This window comes from Rhineura floridana, chromosome 1 (genome assembly GCF_030035675.1).
Source record: "Rhineura floridana isolate rRhiFlo1 chromosome 1, rRhiFlo1.hap2, whole genome shotgun sequence".
Taxonomy (NCBI): Eukaryota; Metazoa; Chordata; class Lepidosauria; order Squamata; family Rhineuridae; genus Rhineura; species Rhineura floridana.
Window position 1 is genome coordinate 323,437,009 of NC_084480.1, and position 21,310 is coordinate 323,458,318.

Here is a 21,310-nt window from a genome sequence, read left to right on the forward strand (position 1 = left end):
GACATTCAAAGAAGCTAAATGTTGGAAGATTCAGGACAGACAAACGAAGTACTTCTTTACTCAGCACATAGTTAAACTATGGAATTTGCTCCCACAAGACGCAGTAATGGCCACCAGCTTGGATGGCTTTAAAAGAAGATTAGACAAATTCATGGAGGACGGGGCTATCAATGGCTACTAGCTGTGATGGCTGTGCTCTGCCACCCTAGTCAGAGGCAGCATGCTTCTGAAAACCAGTTGCCGGAAGCCTCAGGAGGGGAGAGTGTTCTTGCACTCGGGTCCTGCTTGCGGGCTTCCCCAGGCACCTGGTTGGCCACTGTGAGAACAGGATGCTGGACCAGATGGGCCACTGGCCTGATCCAGCAGGCTCTTCTTATGTTCTTATGGACATCCACCATCTGGTCAGAAGAACCACCCACTAGCAGCATCTCAGTCTTGTCTGGATTGAGCCTCAGTTTATTAGCCCTCATCCAGTCCATTGTTGCAGCTAGGCACCGGTTCAGCACATTGACAGCCTCACCTGAAGAGGATGAAAAGGAGAAATAGAGCTGTGTGTCATCAGCATACTGATGGCAACGCACTCCAAAGCTTCGGATGACCGTACCCGACGGTTTCATGTAGATGTTGAACAGCATGGGGGACAGAACTGACCCCTGCGGAACCCCATACTGGAGAGTCCAGGGTGCCGAGCAATGTTCCCCAAGCACCACCTTCTGGAGCGACCTGCCAAGTAGGAGCGGAACCACTGCAATGCAGTACCTCCCACTCCCAACTCAGCTAGTCTCCCCAGAAGGATACCCATGGTCGATGGTATCGAAAGCCGCTGAGAGATCAAGGAGAATCAACAGAGTCACACTCCCCGTCTCTCTCCCGACAAAGGTCATCACACAGGGCGACCAAGGCTGTTTCCGTGCCAAAACCAGGCCTGAAACCCAACTGAAATGGATCCAGATAATCGGTCGCATCCAAGAGTGTCTGGAGCTGGCCTGCAACCACTTGTTCCAGGACCTTGCCCAGGAATGGAACATTTGCTACCGGCCTATAGTTATTAAGATTTTCTGGGTCCAGGGAGGGCCTCTTCAGGAGTGGTCTCATTACTGCCTCTTTCAGGCAGCCAGGGACCACCCCCTCTCGCAGAGAGGCATTAATCACCTCCCTGGCCCAGCCGGCTGTTCCATCCCTGCTAGCTTTTATTAGCCAAGAAGGGCAAGGATCCAGCACAGAAGTGGTTGCACGAACCTGTCCAAGCACCTTGTCAATGTCCTCAAGCTGCACCAGCTGAAACTCATCCAAGAAATCGGGACAAGGCTGTGCTCTGGATACCTCGCTTGATTCATCTGCTATAACACTGGAGTCTAAGTCCTGGCAGATGCTAAAGATTTTATCCTGGAAGTGCCTAGCAAATTTATTACAGCGGTCCTCAGATGGTTCTACCTTGTCCCTGGGGCCAGAGTGTAATAGCCCCTGGACAATTCAGATTACATGCTCCTAAGGATCAGGTACAGGGTCTGGGAGTGCTAACAAAATTCATCTCTGTCACTTGAATTTCCCTTGGTGTAACAAAGGGCCTTCTGTCAGTTGAAGGTGATATGACAACTGCAACCCTCTTGGACACAGGAAGTCTGGTCAGTTATTCATGTCCTGGTAACTTCTAGTGCTTTACATGGGACACCTTGGAAACTGCAACTAGTCCAGAACATCGCAGCCAGACTGCTAACCAGGACACAATGAAGAGATCATATCTCCCCTGCGTTGAAACAACTCCATGGGCACATAATAAATTTCTGAGCTCAATTCAAAGTATTGGTTTTAACTTTTAAAGCCATACATGGCTTAAGATCCCAATACCTACTAGACTACTTTGTCAGCCATCATTCCACCTGTCCGCTGAAATAGTCATCTGAGGTAGCATGTAGCGCAGGGGTGGGGATTTTTTTTCTGGCAAGTAGGCCGGATACTTATCTCCCTGATCCTAGTGGGCCAAATTTCACAGGTGGGTGGGGCTGCCCACCTGTCAATCACCTGACTTCACTGATGTTTGGTGATGCTGTGCTTTGGAAGTCCCAGTTGCTGGGACTTTATATGCTGCTCCTTGGACTTCCAGTTTTCAGAGATTCATACAGGTGTGTGAGGCTGTTTGAAAGCCCTCCAGGAGGGGGAAGCAGTTTCCATTGAAACTATTGTTTAAATGGAGAGAAAAAATTGTTTTCTTGTGGTTTCAATGGAAATTGCTTTCCTCTCCAAAGCAAGGCACATCCTCACCACCCATCAGCTGATGCCAGGTGTGGGGTAGGCATCCTTTGTGGAGGCAAAACAGCTTCATGGGTCAAACTGGGACTCTGGTGGGCCAAGTTTGGGCTGCAGCTCAGAGATTCCCCTCCACCCCAGGGTGTAGCGAATGGGGACAGGGACTTTTCAATGGAGGCTCCTCATCTTTGCAGTACTCTCTCCTAACTAGCATTTAATCACCAGGCAAAAACATTTTTTTTCCCAGGCTTTTAAGAACTGCTACTGTTAATATTTATAACTCAGAAGAGTTTTGATTTTACTCTCTGCTTGAAAAGTCACTTTTATTATTTGATATTATTTTAATTGTACTTTTGTCCCTTTTTCTCACTGCTTTGCTAGCCACCCTGCAACCAAAAAATTATGCTGAGGTTGATAAATATAAGTTTGTTTTAAAACTAAAGCAAATAAAGTACATTTCTCCTCCCAAAATAAGGCGTGGGAGCAGGAACTCGGCACTTTTGTTTGGCCGGGAGGGGACAGGCTGAACTTCTGGGCTACTCCCAACCCGGTCAAAAGGAACATAAAACTCCCCACCCTAGTCAGGGATCACCCCCTCTATCCTTTATTTTATTATTATTAGTGTTAATATATTTATTGCCAGCACCTCACAGTAGGTCCCAGGGTGGGTTGAAAAAATTTAAAATACAATATTAAAAACAATTAAAACACATTACAATCACAGGAACAGGGTGAGGGTCCTGAAGACATGCACCTCAAGGGCCGAAAGGCCAGGGTAAAGGGACGCGTTCAGCATTCACCAAGAACTATACAGCGGAGTGCCGGGCGGAGGAAGGCCCACAACTCATGGGGCCGCCACAGAGACGGCTAACGCCGCGGCTGAGTCGCCAAGAGGATCTGCAGGTAACGAGGCTGCCTCTGCAGCTTGAAGCGCGACGGGATTGGTGCTGAAAAGGGGGCGGAGGGCGGGACCTTGAGCGCGACTCCCTTCTGGTTGGGCAGGGACCTCGGGCCCAGGCTGTTGCGCATGCGCGGCGCCATTCTCTGCCGTTTCCATGGCAGTGGCAGTCAACAGGCAGCAGCGGTTCGTCTTCCGGTCTGCAGAGCCGTGGGCGCCTGCGAGAATGAGCGCCGCGGCCGAGGTAGAGGAGCAGGTGGCGCGGCGCTACGAGATAAAGCGGCGCCTCGGCAAGGGGGTAAGCGAGGGTTCAAAGGGTTGTCGGGGCCGCGTGTGCCTTAAGGCGATGGGACGGGCTGGAGCGATGACGCCCCCTCCCCTCTGTCCTCCGCAGGCTTACGGGATCGTGTGGAAGGCCATTGACCGCAAGACAGGCTCGACCGTGGCCGTCAAGAAAATCTTCGACGCCTTCCGGAACCGCACCGACGCGCAGGTAAAACACAGACAAACAAGCCCCTTCCTTCCCCCTCCCTGCCTCTAAATAATGTGGAAAACTTTCCTCACGCTTGAATTTACCAAACTGTAGTTGTAATGCTGTGAATATCTCCCTTTGCTGACAAGAAGTAAAGTCTGGCAGAAGCTGTTGCATCCGAAGCCTTACGACCGAGGGGCCGTGGATAAAAAAAGGAGCTGCTGCTGTAGGGAAGGGCACGCATCTGTAGGTCTGCCTGCGGTGGTCATCCGCAGTTAGAAGTTCCAGGTGCCCCCTTGGCAGAAGCAATGGAAGCTTCCTTACTTTGAGCCTGACCCTTCATCTGCCCAGCAAGGCCTGTCTGGTGCAGATGGACTCTTCCAGTCCTCCCACAGCTGAAAGGTGGGAAGGGCTGTCGCTCAGTGGTAGCATGTCTGCTTTGCATGCAGAAGGTCCCAGGTTCAGTCCCTGACCATCTCCAGGCAGGGTCCCCTGCCTGAGACCCTGGAGAGCCATTGCTGCCAGTCAGTGTGGACAGTACTGAGCTCAATGTGTGTTTGAAGAGAAGGAAGGGGGTCATAGAAGGAAGAAGTGTATGTACAAGGAACGTGGATGAAATAAATTGGTGGCTAGTGGGGAGAAACACAACTTAAGTGTGAAATTATTAATTACCCACCTTTCACCCTGAGGGTCCAAGGTGGGTTACAACAGTTTAAAATACATCATTTGTTGTTGTTCTGTGCCTTCAAATCAATTACGACTTATGGCGACCCTATGAATCAGAAATCTCCAACAGCATCTGTCAAGAATCACCCTGTTCAGATCTTGTAAGTTCAGGTCTGTGGCTTCCTTTATGGAATCAATTCTGTTTTCCCAGCATTATGGTCTTTTCTAGTGAATCATGTCTTCTCATGATGTGTCCAAAGTAGGATAACTTCAGTTTCATCATTTTAGCTTCTAGTGACAATTCTGGTTTAATTATTTGTCTTTATTGCGGTCCATGTATGCACAAAGCTCTCCTTCAACACCACATTTCAAATCAGTTGATTTTTCTCTTATCCACCTTTTTCACTGTCCAACTTTCACATCCATACATAGAGATTGGGAATACCATGGTCTGAGTGATCCTGACTGGTGTTCAGTGATAATCTTTGCATTTGAGGACCTTTTCTAGTTCTCTCACAGCTGCCCTCCCCATTCCTAGCCTTCTTCTCATTTCTTGACTATTGCCTCCATTTTGTTTAATGACTGTGCCGAGGTATTGATAATCCTTGACAAGTTCAATGTCTTCATTGTCAACTGCAAAGTTACATAAATCTTCTATTGTCATTACTTTAGTCTTCTTGATGTTCAGCTGTAGTCCTGCTTTTGTGCTTTCCTCTTTAACTTTCATCAGCATTCTTTTCAAATCATTACTGTTTTCTGCTAGTAGTATAGTATCGTCTGCTTATCTTAAATTATTGATATTTCTCCCTCCAATTTTCACACCTTCATCTTGGTCAAATCCCGCTTTCCGTATGATATGTTCAGTGTATAGATTAAACAAGTAGGGTGATAAAATACGCCCCAGTCTCACACCCTTTCTGATTGGGAACCAATCGGTGTCTCCATATTCTGTCCTTACAGTAGCCTCTTGTCCAGAGTATAGGTTGCACATCAGGACAATCAGATGCTGTGGCACCCCCATTTCTTTAAAGCATTCCATAGTTTTTTTATTATCTACACAAACAAAGGCTTTGCTGCAATCTATAAAGCACAAGGAGATTTTCTTCTGGAATTCCTTGCTCCGTTCCATTATCCAACGTATGTTTGCGATATGATCTCTGGTACCTCTTCCCTTTCTAAATCCAGCTTGGACGTCTGGCATTTCTTGCTCCATATATGGTAAGAGCCTTTGTTGTAGAATCTTGAGCATTACTTTACTTACATGGGATATTAAGGCAATAGTTTGATAGTTAATGCATTCCCTGGGATCCCCTTTCTTTAGAATTGGGATGTATATTGAACATTTCCAGTCTGTGGGCCATTGTTTAGTTTTCCATATTTCTTGACAGATTTTTGTCAATTTTTGGGCAGATTCAGTCTCAGTAGCTTGTAGCAACTCCGTTAGTATGCCATTTGTTCCTGGTGCTTTGTTTCTTCCAAGTATTTTAAGAGCAGCTTTCACCTCACATTTCTAAAATTTCTGGTTCCTTGCATCTCTTTTATAGAGTTCTTCAGTGTATTGCTTCCATCTTCCTTTTATTTCATCTCGGTCAGTCAGTGTGTTCCCCTGTTGATTATTCAGCATCCCTACCCTTGGTTTAAATTCTTTCCTGATAACGTCTCTGACTTCACTCCATAGTTCTTCTGGTTCTCTGTCAATAGCCTCAAATCTGTTCCTTATTTGATCTTTATATTCTTCTGGGATGTTATTTAAATTGTATTTTGGCATTATGATTGCTTCTTCTTTAGCTTTACTCTGATTTTTGTTATGACCAGTTCATGATCTGTACAGCAGTCTGCTCTTGGTCTTGTTTTTCTCCATCTTCTGCTTCCAATTATATAATCAATTTAATTCCTATGTTGACCATCTGGTGATATCCACGTGTACAGTGTCTTTTCAGTTGTAAGAAACAAATTACTGGCTTCACAGAATTCAGTAAGTCTTTCTCCTGCTTCATTTCTATCTCCTAAGCCCCATTTCCCCACAATTCCTAGTTCTTCTCTGTTCCCTGCTTTTGCATTACAGTCCCCCCAATGATTATCAACACATCTTATTTTGGTGTGATCAATTTCTTCCTGTATTTCTGCATACAGTCTCTCCAACTCCTCTTCTTCTGCATTTGCCGTTGGCGTGTAGACTTGGATGATGGTTATGTTAATAGGTTTCCCGTTCAATCTCATTGGTATAACTTGGTCAGACCTTGCATTATAGCTCTTAATTGTTTTTGCTGCATCACTTCTCACTATTAAAGCAACCCCGTTTCTTCTTAATTTCTCATTTCCTGCATAAAATATTTTGTAGTTGCCTGATTGAATATGTCCCATTCCTGTCCATTTTAATTCACTCACACCAAGTATTATAATGTTGATACGCTCCATTTCTTGCTTGACAATTTCTAACTTTCCCTGATTCATGCTTCTCACATGTATCCAAAATACATCATTAAAACCAACTTAAAATTGCAACATCACCAAAAAGTAGGGTGGGTCCTAAAAATTATACAGCCACGAGAGTGGCTGTATACTATAGCCAGCATGGATTTTTCACATTCCGCAATGTTAAATGGAAAATACCCCCACATTCCATTCTGATGGTTTCCATAAGCTTTCCATAAGCTCATTTCAAAACAAAACCTTACAAAACTTATAGTTCTGAACTCAGGGTGCTGAGAGGAGACTCCTATTCCCCTGAGAGAATGGTTAACAGTCAGACACTCTGATTGAAGGTCTGTGAGAGGAACAGAGCGTCTCCTAGCAACTCTCAGCACCCTTCACTAACTACACTGCCCAGGATTCTTTGAGAGAAGCCATGATTGGCTTTGAGCCATGGCTTTGAGAGAAGCCATGATAAATTATTTTAAATTATTTTTAAAGGATGTGTTTTTAAATTTGTATATTTTTAATGTTTTTAGTTATTGTAAACCGCCCAGAGAGCTTCGGCTATGGGGCGGTATATAAATACACTAAATAAATAGATAAATAAATAATGATTGTCCAAAGAGTAATAGAGGCCTGGTGTGGATGTGGCCAGGGACAGCTTTGTTTTAAATTTGGGTGGGAGGTAGGGTTGCCAGGTTCAGGTCCTGAGACTGATCCTGTATCTTTAGGAGAAGAGAAAGTCAGCCAAGTGCAGGTGTTCTTGCAACATTGTAATGGGAAAAACCACAAGGTAGAATTCTCCCTTCCCTCTGCACCACTTTTAAAGATACAGAAGATGTCTTGTTTGCCAGGCCCAGCCTGGTCAGTTTTACCTATCCTAATCATGATTGCATAGGAGGAAATCCAATTCAACTCAATAATCATACAAATGATCAGACCTGCCTTTTCCCTCCTTCCCCTCTCCTCTCCCTGCCTCCTCCCCTCCCCTCTTCCTTCTTCCGCCTCCCCTGCCCACTCCAGGCCTCTGTCCCACTCCCCCTGGTCAGTTTTACCTATCCTAAGCATGATTGCACGGGAGTAAATCCCACTGAACTCAATAAACATGCAAATGACCGCATCTGTCCTTCTTCTCCCCTCCCCCTCCCGCCTGCTCCCATCCCAGTCCTCCCCTCTGCCTTTCCACCCCTCCCCCTCCTCCCTTCCCCATCCCCTGTGGTCAGTTTCACCTATTCTAAGCATGATTGCCATGTGCGTTTGTTTGTAAATCCCACTTAACTCAGTAAGCATGCAAATGATCAATCCATTCTCAGCAAACTTGCGCAGGATCCCATTTCTTACCTTCCAGATTAAAAAGCAAGGAAATTCACTAATAGGCAAAAAACCTTGTGGTTTAAGAATGTACCTATAGCCCACAGATATTTCTACAAAACTGTAAAAAGCAGGGAAATTGGGGAGCTATAGTGAATGCACCAGGGGAGCAGGAGACCTGAACTCCTCTCTGAGATATTGGACTGCCCTACAAATTTGTCAAAATGCAAACACAATTTGGGTTGGTCTTTCACAGTCCAATCCACTTGCTGTGTAGCTTGGAAGAATTTGGTAACGTGCCTCTGAGCATATGGTGAGTGGTGGCAACACCTGTAATCAGCCCAAATAATAGAAAGAAGATATGTCCTGTGCTGATCTTGTTTTAGCCGGGAGGAAGCAACATTATTAAGACAGTTGATATAGTTGAGATGGTCACTTTAAATATGTCTGATTTACTTTGGAATTTTAGTGAAGTTTCCTATAGGAAATCATTTGCTTTTGCTTTTGTTTCTATGAATATGTGAAGTACAGCAACACTTTGCAAAATTTATACTAAAAAAACTCCAAACATAATTGTGGAATAATGGCACTGACTTCTGCAAAATAGTCTCCAGTAGACCTCAGAAGTATCTCAATTTGCACAAGATAAGACAGTGGAAGGTGAAATATATTCTAGCAAAATTCTAGATGTGCTCTATGTTTTTAATTGATCGTGAACACCTTGTCTTAAATAAAGTGGTTTAAACATAGCAGGCTGAAAACATGCACCCTCTTTTTTCCAACAGCTAGAGTCATTGCTGAAGTAGCAACATGTTGTGATCAGTCTGATTTTACATCAAACTGCAGTTTCAGATTCAACTGTTAATGCACCCAAAATAGAAATAGAACATAACTTCCAATATAAAACACAAAAGGCTGTCTTCACCATCACATGACAGTGACCAATAAAAAGGCTTTGAAATTAATAAAAATACATTTGACACAGATTTCTAGGATGAATAAGGAGGGGGGAAATTTTATGGTTTAGATTCTCTGTAGAAACATTAGTAACACAGGAAAGACGCAAAGTAAGAAGAACACCAACAAACATACAAAAATATAATTCTCCATCTTTGGAGATGGCAGGTGTTGCCACCACTCACCATATGCTCAGAGGCACATGTTACCAAATTCTTCCAAGCTACACAGCAAGTGGATTGGACTGTGAAAGACCAACCCAAATTGTGTTTGCATTTTGACAAATTTGTAGGGCAGTACAATATCTCAGAGAGGAGTTCAGGTCTCCTGCTCCCCTGGTGCATTCACTATAGCTGCCCAATTTCTCTGCTTTTTAAAGTTTGGTAGAAATATCTGTGGGCTATAGGTACATTCTTAAACCGCAAGGTTTTTTGCGTATTATTGAATATACACCTCAGTTGTCCGGGTATAGAGGTGTGTCTTCAGCATTCACCAAAAACTGTACACTGAAGTTGCTAGACATACCTCTGTGGGGAGGGAGTTCCATTACTTAGGGGCTGCAACAGAAAATGGCCTCTCCTGGGCCGCCACCACCACCACCCAAGCTGAGGGCAGTGGAACTCCCAAGGGGGCCCCGTCTTCATATCCCAACACCTGAGAGGGTCTGTAGGAAAGGAGGTGGTATTTCAAATATTTGGGACCCAAGTCATTTAAAGCTTTAAGTGTTGAATTGGACCTGGAAACAAACATGCAGTTGCTTTAAAACAAGGGTTATATGAGATACAAATGGAATCCCAGCCAGTAATTTGGCCATTGCAATTTGAAATAAGAAGAAATGACCGGAGATGAGTAAAATTATTTGGGATTATGAGGGGGTGGGAGGGAAAATATGAAATGGAAAGCCTTCTCTGCTTACAACATTTGAATTGGCAAATTCTTGGCTTGAGAAAAGTTGAGTCATGAAACACCCTATCACAAGGAAATCACTGCGGCAAAGAATTTAGCTGCTTCCAAAGTGGGATTAGATATTAATAGATAATGTCAGCAGGAGTGTAGTCATCCCCGGTCCTGGGGTGTGTGTGTCTTCGACCCCTTACTTTTTTGGCAGCAGGGTTCTTGTGTCTCCAGTGTCCTTTCCTGCTGATTGGAGCCAATCAGAGTGAAAGGGGGAGTGTGTTAGCTACTGAGAAGAGTCTTCTCAGTGGTTGACTTGCCTCCTGCTGATTGGCTCTGTTGTTGTGAGAGAAGGTATGTGCAGGGAGAAGGTATGCGCAGGAAGGACTAAGGAGAATGTTTGTGATAACGGAGAGCAAGCAAGCAAGAAAAAGTGAGGAAAGGAGGGGGGAACAGAAGGGAGAACTTGGGGTGAAGGCTCTCTGTCTGTCTGCTGCATGGCCTCCAGTTTGTTTGTTAACAGGAATCTTATTCTCAATCCAGAAACAAAATAAGGTGGTGGTGTGAAGATGTGTGGTTTTGTTCCAGCCCAAAGCCAGGAGTAGTAGGGGAGGAGGAGGGAAAGAAAGGAAAAATACATTCGGGGTGGGGAGAAAGGGTGTGTCAGCTTTTAATGATATTCTATTATATATGTGTTGTGCATGGTCAGGTGAAATGCAAATTAATATGCCTATGTGTGTACAGTGCAGCCAACACCAGAGGTTAGGTTCAGGCATTTCCACGCTTGAATTTCCTCTTAAAATGCCTAAGTTCTGCCCAAATGCAGTTACTCTGAGTCTTAGTATGACAACCAAGGATAACTTAGCAAAGGAAGTTCCTTACCTTACAGTATCTTAGTACATTTGCCAGTGTACATGCAATGCATCACTAAGGGAATGTACTCCAAACAAAGTAAGAGACTGAATGCTCATTTTATTGTATAATCTTAGAAGGGGCCATGGCTGTGAGGGGATGTGGTGTGGCTATCATGAAGGGACCCAGCACTTCTAAATTTGCCACTATGCTGCTAAGTAATTGTAAAGCACACAGGAACCTGAGTGTGTTAACCTGCCCCCCACGTATCCCGTTAAACATGCCTCCTTGGGAGGAGAGGGATCTTTTGCTAGAGATAAACCTGATGCATTGCCCTGAAATGGTGTGTATAACCCAAGAAATGCAGGTCCAAACCAGGCTAAAGCAAAGCTTGCTTTTATTGAAAGTAAAGAGAAGAATAGCGATACACAATTACTGAGTGTGTGACAGCATTGCTTATTAATATCCCTACCCATTCATAATGCTAAACTAAAGAGATAAAATGTTCCTACTGCTATAAGAAATAAGAGGTAGCAGAGATTACCTCTCCTAGGCCCAGGGTGTAGGCAGTGGAGTGCAGCTGCAGTGATGTGAAGGAGCTCTGGCCAAAACGCAGGGCGGTATCTCTTTACGGCAAGGTTTGCACCAAGACACCGACTCCCTTTCCCACCTATGGCCCGAAGTCTTTCGCTGTGTTTCTTGAGAGGGTAGTTATACATGCTGGAGCTAGATTGCCACCTTGGGTCTCAAACCCTGCTCTTCAATACCATTTTCCCCCTTACACAGCAATATGAAAAGGGAAGGGTCTGGGTATGAAGTGATCTCATGCTGTGCATGTATTTCTTGTTGACACTCTGAGGAAAAAACAGTTCGGTTTTCTAGTGCTGTCTTTGATCAGTGAGGTGGTTCTGCTGGGCATGAGGGAAATCGGCCAAGGCGTGACATAACATTTAATTCGGGCCTGTACATTCCTCCAAAAGTGCCAAAATATGGTCCTTCCTTCGTGCTCATTTCACAATACTCAGGAAGGCACAAAGAGTCAGAAAATGGGCTGTGGGGTGGGAAATGTAGTCCAGAGTACCCTAGGGCTTTTACCCCTTCAGCTCAGAATGAACCAAAGTGGGGGTCAGCCAAAGCATTCCCAACATAATTGCCAGCTTAGTATGCCAAATGCTGCCTCCTGTTGCCATTTTGTGACTGGCTCTACCTCTGAACTGCCGTTGGTGACTGCTGCGCCTCTTAAGTAGGCCCCAGGAGATTGGGTCCAAACTACCAAACTGAATCTTAGGTTGGAAGAATCAGATGGATGATGCCTGCCTTGTGAAAAGGATCTGCGTCTTTTCCTAGATCACAAGCTAAATGTGAGTCAGCAGTGAGATGTGGTGACTAGAAAGGCTGAAGCAAGTCTTGGTTGCGTCCGCAGAAGCAGAGTCTCTAGATGCAGTGAGACACTCTGCTCTATTCTGCTTTGGTCAGGCCTCACCAGGAGGAGTCCTGTGTCCAGTTTTGGGCACCACAGTTAGAGAAGGATATGTACAGATAGGAAAGTACATAGAGGAGGACGGCAAAGATAGTGACAAGGGGCCTGAGAGCAAGTTCTGTACAGGAAGGTAAGAGGAGTTGGGTATGTTCAGCCTGGACAAGAGATGATATGTTGGTCATCTTCAAGTATTTGAAGGGTGCCATGTAGATGATGGAGCAAATTGGTTTTCTGTTCCTCTAGAGAGTAGGGGCAGAGCTAATGGGTTTAAATGGCAAGAAAAGGGATTTAGACCAAAAGATTAAGAAGGGCTTTCTGATGGTATGAGGTGCTTGGCAGTGGAACAGGGCCCCATGAATGGTGGTGGACACTCTTTCACTGGAGGTTTTTCAGTGGAGGCTAGACAACAAATAATCAGGGATGCTGAAATAGTGGATTTCTTGCATCAGCAGTGGGTTGAGCTAGATAGCCTTTGAGGTCCCTTGCAACTCTGTGGTTCCCTGCTTGGTTCCTTGCGCTGTATGGTCCTAATGTAAGGTCCATGTAGGGTGCATATATCTGGGGCATCTTGGTGCATTCTTGTACCTGTTGCAAGGCCTTTATTGTGACACTGAATGGTTACTTTGTCCTCCGCCCATTTTCTTAATCACCAGTTGTATGTGTTTATTTTCAGAGAACATTCCGGGAGATTATGTTCCTGCAGGTAAGTGATGATTGTCTCTTGCCTTTTGCATAGTGATTCCACTGCCACCAGAACTCCCTTTTGCCTGCTTGTCACTGGGGGAGGCTGTGGGTGTCTGTGGCAGGGCACAAACTACTTTGGCTTCGTGTCCTGAGAGATGGGAGAGAATGGGCTGGATTCAGCTGCTTCAGCTTCTGTGGCTGCTTTTTTACTGTTGAGCATATGAAGCTGTTTTCTGCCGAAGCAGACCGTGGGTCCACCTGTCGCAGTGCTGGCGGCTTGCCAAGATCCCAGGTGCAGGTCCGGAGATGCTGGGGGCCGAACTCTTGTGAATGCAAAGCAGCTGCGTTGTCTTGTAGCTTGTGGGGAAGGTGGAGTGACATCAATGTATGCCACATCCCCCCTCTTTGCTATTGATTTGTTTCTCTCCCCCCCCCCATCTCTCTCTCTCTCACTCTCACTCACACACCGGTCAATAAATGGGGCCAGAGCATAGTTCCCTGGAGCACCTGGGACAGCAATAGAGTTTCGTGGTAGGCAGCAACGTGGCTGGGCTCAGACTGTGTATTGACTCTTATTTGGTTGCAGTCCTTGCAGTAGCTGCTGAAAAAAGCTGCAAGAGAGATGCCTGATTACTGAATAATTCCTAAACAAGGCAATATATAAAGGAAGCTCTGTAGCGTGTTTGAAGGACATTCTGTCTACAGCGCATCCCAACCTGGTGCCTCCAGAAGTTGTTGGACGGCAGCTCCCGTTGTCCCTGATCATTGGCCATGCTTCCTGGGGCTGATGTAGGAGTCCAACATCACCTGGAGGGCATCAGATTGGGGAAGGCTGCATAATGATTCTCAAGAGCATTTGCTTTGGTAGAATATTATACCAAAGTCAGGATTGGGAAATCCACTCACTGCAGATGAGTAGCAAAGACTTTGGGGGGTGGGCATCTTCTCATCTAAATCCCATTGAATAAACAGGCTGCTCTCTCTGCCCCTAATCCCCCCCCGCACGCACACACACTGTAGTTCCATCCACAGTCTCATTGCTGCTCAGAGTATGTGGGTCTACATCAGCAGGCTCTGGTGAAAGGTTCTCAAGAACAGTTGTATTTCCTGTAGGAATTTGGAGAGCATCCAAACATCATCAGGCTCTTGAATGTCATCCGGGCTCAGAATGACAAGGACATCTACCTGGTTTTTGAGTCCATGGGTAAGCCTTTCCTGAGTATAACTTATGCCTTGTTATGGAGGTGACTTTGAAGAAGGGGAGCAAGGAAGCTAGAGTAAAATTGTATATTTACCAGAATGTTTTCAATGCAGGCTAAATGTTAATAAGTGAGGGAAGTGGAGAAGGCTGAAAACAGCTAGCCCTTATCAGGTTGATTGGCCCACAGCCTTATAAAAGACATGCCACCAGGTCCAGGTTGGTTACCCTCGCAGGGGTGACATCCAAGGGGGAGACAACAAAGGGAATTACCCTTAAGAGTTGCTCATTTGGGGAGTAACAAGGGCGGGAATGCCTCCTTCTGGAGTGAATCAATGTCTCCTGAGTGGGAGGTGGGAGCAGCGGGGGGGGGCAGTGTCCAACTTGGCCTCTCAGTGGGGGTGGGGAGTGCCGAGGGGAGCAGCCACTTTGGTGAAAGTTTAGATTAGTAGTTCCTGGCTACATACGCAGGTAACAAGAAAGTAGTTAATTGTGGTGAGTGAGCTTATAAGCAAGCGACATCCCATTACAAGTTGTCTCTGGGAGAGGGAGGTATAGCACGGTCAGTGATAAGGATCAGAAAAATACAAGGGGACAATGGCTTCAGGCCGTTCCCCCTACTGACTCTACCTTCTAGAGACCTGGTCACTTAGCTACTGAGACTCCTTGTCTGGTGGTGCTGTCACTTAGTGCCAGGCCAGTGCATAATAAGACCATCCTTATCTATGATGTAATCATAGATGAGGGAGTTGACCTGTTGGAAGTGGGGCAAGAGCAACTCCTGTTCTTTTGTTTATGTTGCAGAAGGGAGATAGAGTTAGGGTCCTCCAGATGGCTAGGCTTGACTACCTTTGCCTGTGATGCTCTGCCTGACTTCCTTCCGTCACTAGACTGATATGTTTTAGGGAAGCTTATCTGCCTTTCTTCTCTTCTCCAACTGTCTGAGAGAGAGGAGACACCTTTGTCTCTGCTTGCTCTCTCCTGAGCCATGAGGGCAACTCCCGCATATGAACTAGTGCCTTGATGCAGTGGTGGGGTGGATGAGGGCCAGTAGACTGAAGCTGAATCTTGCTAGGACAGAGGGATTATGGATAAGTGGTTTCTGGGTTTTAGAATTGGGGAGTTTGCACATTCTAGATGAGGTTGCATTCCCTCTGAAGGAAGAGGCACACAGTTTAGGAGTGCTCTTGGAACCATCATAGCCTGTGGAAGCCTGGGTGGCCTCTGTGGCGAAGAGCACCTACCACCAGTTTTGGTTAGTGCATCAACTGCACCCTTTCCTGGACAAGGGATAATTTGGCCACTGTGAGACATGCGGTGTTGATAGTAAAGTGGATGTTTGTTCAGTTATTAATTGTATTTTATCAATTGTGGGCTTTTTTGTATTTGCTGTTTTAAGATATTTTAACTTACGTTGTACGCCACTTAGAGTTTTATTATTTAAATATAAGCAGTATATAAATTGTCTAAATAAATAAGAATAAATAAGTAAATAAACCTCACTTTTGGACTACTATAATGCACTCTATGTGGGGCTTCGGTTACGGCTGGTTGGAGGCTGCAGCTGGTGCAGAATGCCACAGCCTGGGTGGTGAGTGGTGCACAAATCACACCAGTGCTAAGGGATCTGCGCTGACTGCCTGTTGGCCACCAAACCAGTTTTAAATTCCTGTTACTTACATACAAAGCCCTAAACAACTCTGGACCGGGTTACCTGAAAGACCGTCTTCTCCACTGCCCAGTAAGAAGGACATTAAGGTCAGCAGACGGAACCCGGTTAGTTCCGCCGCAGCCTGATGATGATTGGCTTGTGGAAACACGAAGGTGGGCTTTTTCACTGGTGGCACCAGTGCTGTGGAATGCCCTCCCTGCTGAACTATGAGAGGCCTCATCGGTACTGGCATCCTGTCAGCTCTTGACAAACGTTCCCCCAATCTCCTGACCCAAACCTACTGGCTTTGTATTGCTGTTCCGACTGTTACCCATTTCTATTATACATTTGAATTATGGATGTTTTAATGTTTTGATGGCAGTTGTTTGCTATATATTTTAATTATGGGTAGCTGTGTTTTTATAATCAGTGTTATACTTGTTCTTTTGCTGTTAGCTAGTATTTGTTCCTGAATGTCTTGATATTATTGGAAGCAATAACAATAGATGTCTTCAGTGTAAGGTTTACAAAGGGTGGCAGAGCCCTACCAGTGAAGTGGCTGCCTGCCAGCAGGTGCCTTTGCTTTCAAGTTATCCGTGGGAGCCCCATGTTATGTTCCAAAGCTTTTGCAAGCCACTTGGCTGAAACATTTGGGATAACACTTATAGGCCAGGGGTTAGACACGGCCTAGCAGAAGGGCCAGGGCTTGTGGTCAACGTGGTGCCAGGTACCCACTGTGTCTCTGCTGTCCCCCGTTTCAGAGACCGACTTGCATGCTGTGATCAAGAAGGGGAATTTACTGAAAGATATTCATAAGTGTTACATCCTGTATCAGCTGTTAAAAGCCACCAAATTCATCCACTCGGGAAACGTCATTCATAGGGACCAGAAGGTACATGGCACTTTGTCTCCAGCCATATGCTGAATGAAAGGAGGTGGGGGGTGGGGTTAGGCCTCCCTCATTTCAGGTACCTCAGTCATTTGTTTTATCTTTTATTACATTTTTACTCTGCTTTCTGTTGAACTCTATTGACCTTTAGTGTGGCAGCACCTACCCTGTGAAATTCCCTCCCTTTGAATATTAGGCAGGTGCCATCTCTGCTGTCTTTTCGGCGCCTTTTGAAGACTTTCCTCTTTCAACAAGGCTTTTAGGTTGAGACCTTATCCCAGTCTGCATCTGTGTTAGAATTGCTTAATATGTTTTTTAATAATGTTTTTAACACTTTTTACAAGTTTTTTAAAATGTTTTTAACGCTGTTTTGTCTTAATGTATTATAAGATCTGTTTTTATGATGTTTTAAAGTGTTTGTAGTGCTTTGTTTGCCGCCCTGGGCTCCTGCTGGGAGGAAGGGCAGGATACAAATTAAATAAGAAAGAAAGAAAGAAATTGCACGCTTGGTTCTTCCTCTCTCTGCTTATCTTTACGACACCCCTGAGAGTAGTTTGGTCTAAGAGAGAAAGATTGGCCCTAAGTCACCCAGTGCGCTTCATGACTGAGTGGGTTATTTGAGCTTGGGTCTCCCTGGTTGTAGTCCAGCAGTCTTGCCACTACATCACACGGGCATGACGATGGTGCCTGCTCTCTCTCTCTCTCTCTCTCTCTCTCTCTCTCTCTCTCTCTCAATATCTTCTCCACATGCAGCCTTCCAACATCCTGCTGGACGCAGACTGCTTTGTCAAGCTGTGTGACTTTGGACTGGCCCGTTCCCTCTGCCAGATCCACAAGGACCAAGGCAACCCTCCCCTTACAGAGTACGTTGCTACTCGCTGGTATCGGGCTCCTGAGATCCTGCTTTCCTCTCACAGGTAAGGAAGTCAACTCCATGAGTCTTGGAAGTGGAGAGGCTGAGGAGCTTGACTCACTGGCTGCTCTTCTCAGCCTTTCCTATCTGTCCAGCTGTGTAGGTGCTGGAGGCAATAATGGCTGGTTGAATAAGGGACAGATAAACAGAAGCTGAATCCCAGCAAGACAAGGCAGTGTTGGTGGGCGGTTCCATGGCAGGAAGTTGGAGAATAAGCCTGTTGATGGAGTTGCACTCCCCCCAAAGGAGCAGGTGTGTAATTTGGGGGCACTCCTTGATTCAGTCTTATTGTTTGAAGCCCAGGTGGCCGGTTTTGATACCTTTGTCCCTTCCTGGATCAGAATACCTTAGTCACTGTAGCCCATAGCTCTGCTGAACTCTAAAACAGACTATTTAATGTACTGTATGTAGTGTGCCCCATGCTTGAAGACAGCCTGGAAGCTGCAGCTAGTGCAGAGTGCTGCCATCTAGGTTACTGACTGGCTATAGCAAGGCAAAAGCATTGCAGCTGTCCTTTGGGACCTACAGTGGCCGCCTATTTGCTATTGGGCCCAATTCAAGGTGGTAACAGTGTATAAATCCTTAAATGATTTAGGGACTCAAATATTTAAAAGGTCTCTTCCTCCTTCTCCTGCTCCTCCCATGTTTGCCTAGTCAGGCCTTGCAGTCCAGGGGTGGGTTGGAGGCTGTTCTCAGCCCCATCAGTGGGCATGGTCTGACGTAGAAATCTTTCTCCATGGCAGAGCCCTGGCCAGAGGAACTCCCTTCCCCCGTGGAAATAACGACAATCCCCCCCCCCATAGATGGCTCTCAGATGGCAATTGAACATAGATGTCTCTCTGCACAGGCGTTGGGGTGAGGGCTGGAGGCTGAATGTTTTATATAAAGTGCTGCTGAGCTGTTTTAATTGTTGAACTCTTTTATTGCTTTTGATTTTATATGCTTTATGGTATTTTGTGCTTCACACTGATGAAGGATGGTCTGCAAAAACAAACACTCACATTCCTCACTGGGGTGTCACAACCGCTCCCATTCCAAGCCCACAGCCCGGACAGTGTGCCTGGCGAGGGGAGGGTGGCGGCCCTGGGGGTGAGCAAGAGATTTGGATCCAGGTCCACAGCATCTCTTATTTGTCAGGAGCCTGAAATGAGCACGCTTGATTGCCATGCTACAAACCCCACTGTTCTTTTTTTTAAATGGTATTTTATGGCATCTTTTTAAAACCGAAGAGATGCATCATAGCTGGGATATGGGGTGAATTTGGGGGAAAGTGATGCGAAAGGGTTTCCTATAGCGGAACAAAAAGGCAAGAAGAACAAAGGAGAATTAAATGCAGTCGTCTGGACTCAAAGTCTGGGTTTCTTCACGAGAGATGCCAGCAGCTCCACAGTGTGTAATGTCCTCCCTCCCTCTCTCCCTCCCTCCCAGCTACACAAAGGGCGTGGACATGTGGAGCGTTGGGTGCATCTTGGGGGAGATGCTTCTAGGGAAACCATTATTCCCAGGCACGTCCACCGTCAACCAACTAGAGCAGATCCTGCGTGTCATTCCTGCACCGTCTCTAGAAGGTGAGAAGGCTTTGCAGAGGGGCTACAACGAGGGGGAGGGGAGCTGGGAGGCGGAGCCTTGCAGGGTTCTGTGAGCACGGGAGAGAGTGGCAGAGGGCTGCCCCCAGCTCTCTTTTCCTGAACCCTTTGCTTTTGAACCAGCCCCGTGGAAAACAAGGCCTCCTTCATGGTCACAGTTCTCTTAGGAGGACACTTACAAGGGCACCCAATAGCCGTGCATAAAGAAGTTATGCATGGCATGGAGAAAGTGGACAGAGAAAAGGTTTTCTCCCTCTCACATAACTCTGGAACTCGTGGATATCCATTGAAGTTGCATGTTGGAAGATTCAGGACAGACAAAAGAAAGGACTTCTTCACTCCCACCAGAGGCAGTGATGGCCCCAACCTGGATGGCTTTGAAAGAGGATTAGGGAAATTCATGCAGGGGAGACTGAGGCTAGCCATGATGCCTCTGTTCTGTCTCCACAGTTGGAGGCAGTGCCTCTGGATGGCAGTTGCTGGGAAGCAATGCATGGCAAGTGCTGTTGCGCGACTTCCTTCTTGCCGGCTGCTCATGAAGGCATGTGGCTGCCCTCTGTGGGAATAGCATGCTGAGGTGCTGGGCCCCCTTTGGCCTCATCCAGCTCCTGGGCTCTTCTTATGTTCCTAAGAGCCAGGCTGGTGCCTCGAACAGGACGGGGAATCCACAATGTCTCGACTGGATGAACTGTTGGGAGGGAAGCTGGAATAAGGAACAGAGTTCCATCAACTGTGAAGTTTGCTTTTTTTCAAAGTTACTGGAATCACAACTGGCTGAACAGATGAAGCTGCTTTATAGCAAGTCAAAGCCTGTGTTGTCTCCTCTGTCTGCCAGTGGCTCTTCAGGGCACAGACCGCAAAGAGTCTTCCTAGTCCTGTGATGGCTGAGGTGATGAGGACTAAACCTGGGCCCTTCTGCATGCATAGCCAAGTGCTCAGCGCACAAGCAGTAGGCCTTCCCTCACCTGAGAAAGCTTCCGAGGCTCCACCATTTCCACCCCTTAAAGACTAACGTGTTTTATTTAGGCATAATTGGCTGTAGACTGCAGTGCGCCTCGTCAGATGTTCAAAGTGTTTGAGTGAGTTGCAGGTATGAGTGTATAGATCTAGTTATCTACTCACACAAACACCATGCATACAGAGTGAGGTCAGAGGAACTGAAATGCAGAAAAGTACAGATGATTATGATAATTACATTATTAACAGTGGCCAATCACAGAAACAGTTGTTGGTAACAGACAGTCTGGCATTGGTGAGCCAAATAATACATGTAGTGTGATAAAAATTCATTTTGTCCCAATTGAGGCCACCAGATGATAGCACTGAATGTCTTGATAAATTACAATTCAGCAGTTTCACATTGGAGTCTCCCTTTGAAGTTCCTTTGTGCCATTTATGGCTGTCTTAAGGTCAGTTGCAGACAGTCCTGGGAGGTTGAAATGTGCGAACAGACACACACTTTGCTTTTTGACATTGTCATTTTAACTTGCTCTCCCTTTTAATAGTTATTTTATCCCTTCGTGGTTTTGAATATATTTATTGTTCTACCTGATTTGATTTTTGTGCAACACCTTGGGATCTCTGATCAAAGGCAGCATGCAGATGTTTCAAATAAATAAGTGGTATCATCACTTTTCCAAGCCTGTCCTGGTAAACCTTGACCTGGAAATGAAGGTCAAAATGGGCCACTTAACTGGACAGCAGTAGGTGACTCGTGAATGTCAGTGCAATGATAACATTGCACTGAGGGAATTTTAACACACAGCCCATGGGGTCAGTGTCCTACTTCACCTGTAAAATATGGAAATGCAGGTGGCTGTTTATGCAGAAAGGGGACTCAGTTGACCGTTAGATTTTTACTACTTAGTGCCAGCATTTTCTGCAAGCATTTTGGGTTCTTCAGTTCCAGGGAGAGCAAGTTAGTCTTTGTGGATAGTCATTCTCTCTCTCTCTCAGAGATGGCAACTGATGGCATTGACAATCTCTCTTCCTGTTGCAGATCTGGCAGCCTTCCACTCGGATTACAGAGCCTCCATCATCAACCGCATGAGCTGCCAGTAAGTGTCCAGGCCTCTTGTTCTGGTGGGCTGAAGCAACCAGCTGGCCACAGTCCCTTCAAAGATACCACTTCTGGGTGTTGGGTAGGGCTGTCTGTAGGTAGCATGCTGACTGAAACTGCAGCATGTCTTTTCTCCGA

At 46.0% G+C, this 21,310-nt stretch overlaps 1 protein-coding gene across 2 annotated transcripts in view; it reads left to right on the forward strand.

The window, feature by feature from the left end:
- Positions 1-3,274: 3,274 nt before the first annotated feature.
- The window catches only part of MAPK15 (mitogen-activated protein kinase 15), a 31,560-nt gene continuing 13,524 nt past the window's right edge, over positions 3,275-21,310 (forward strand). For both annotated transcript variants that reach the window (XM_061607306.1, XM_061607307.1), the window contains exons 1-8: positions 3,275-3,443; positions 3,540-3,638; positions 12,866-12,895; positions 13,990-14,080; positions 16,487-16,617; positions 17,368-17,531; positions 18,956-19,095; positions 21,113-21,170. In XM_061607306.1, the coding sequence (XP_061463290.1) occupies positions 3,303-3,443; positions 3,540-3,638; positions 12,866-12,895; positions 13,990-14,080; positions 16,487-16,617; positions 17,368-17,531; positions 18,956-19,095; positions 21,113-21,170 (854 nt within the window). In that variant the 5' untranslated portion in view covers positions 3,275-3,302. The remainder of the gene's footprint in view (positions 3,444-3,539; positions 3,639-12,865; positions 12,896-13,989; positions 14,081-16,486; positions 16,618-17,367; positions 17,532-18,955; positions 19,096-21,112; positions 21,171-21,310) is intronic.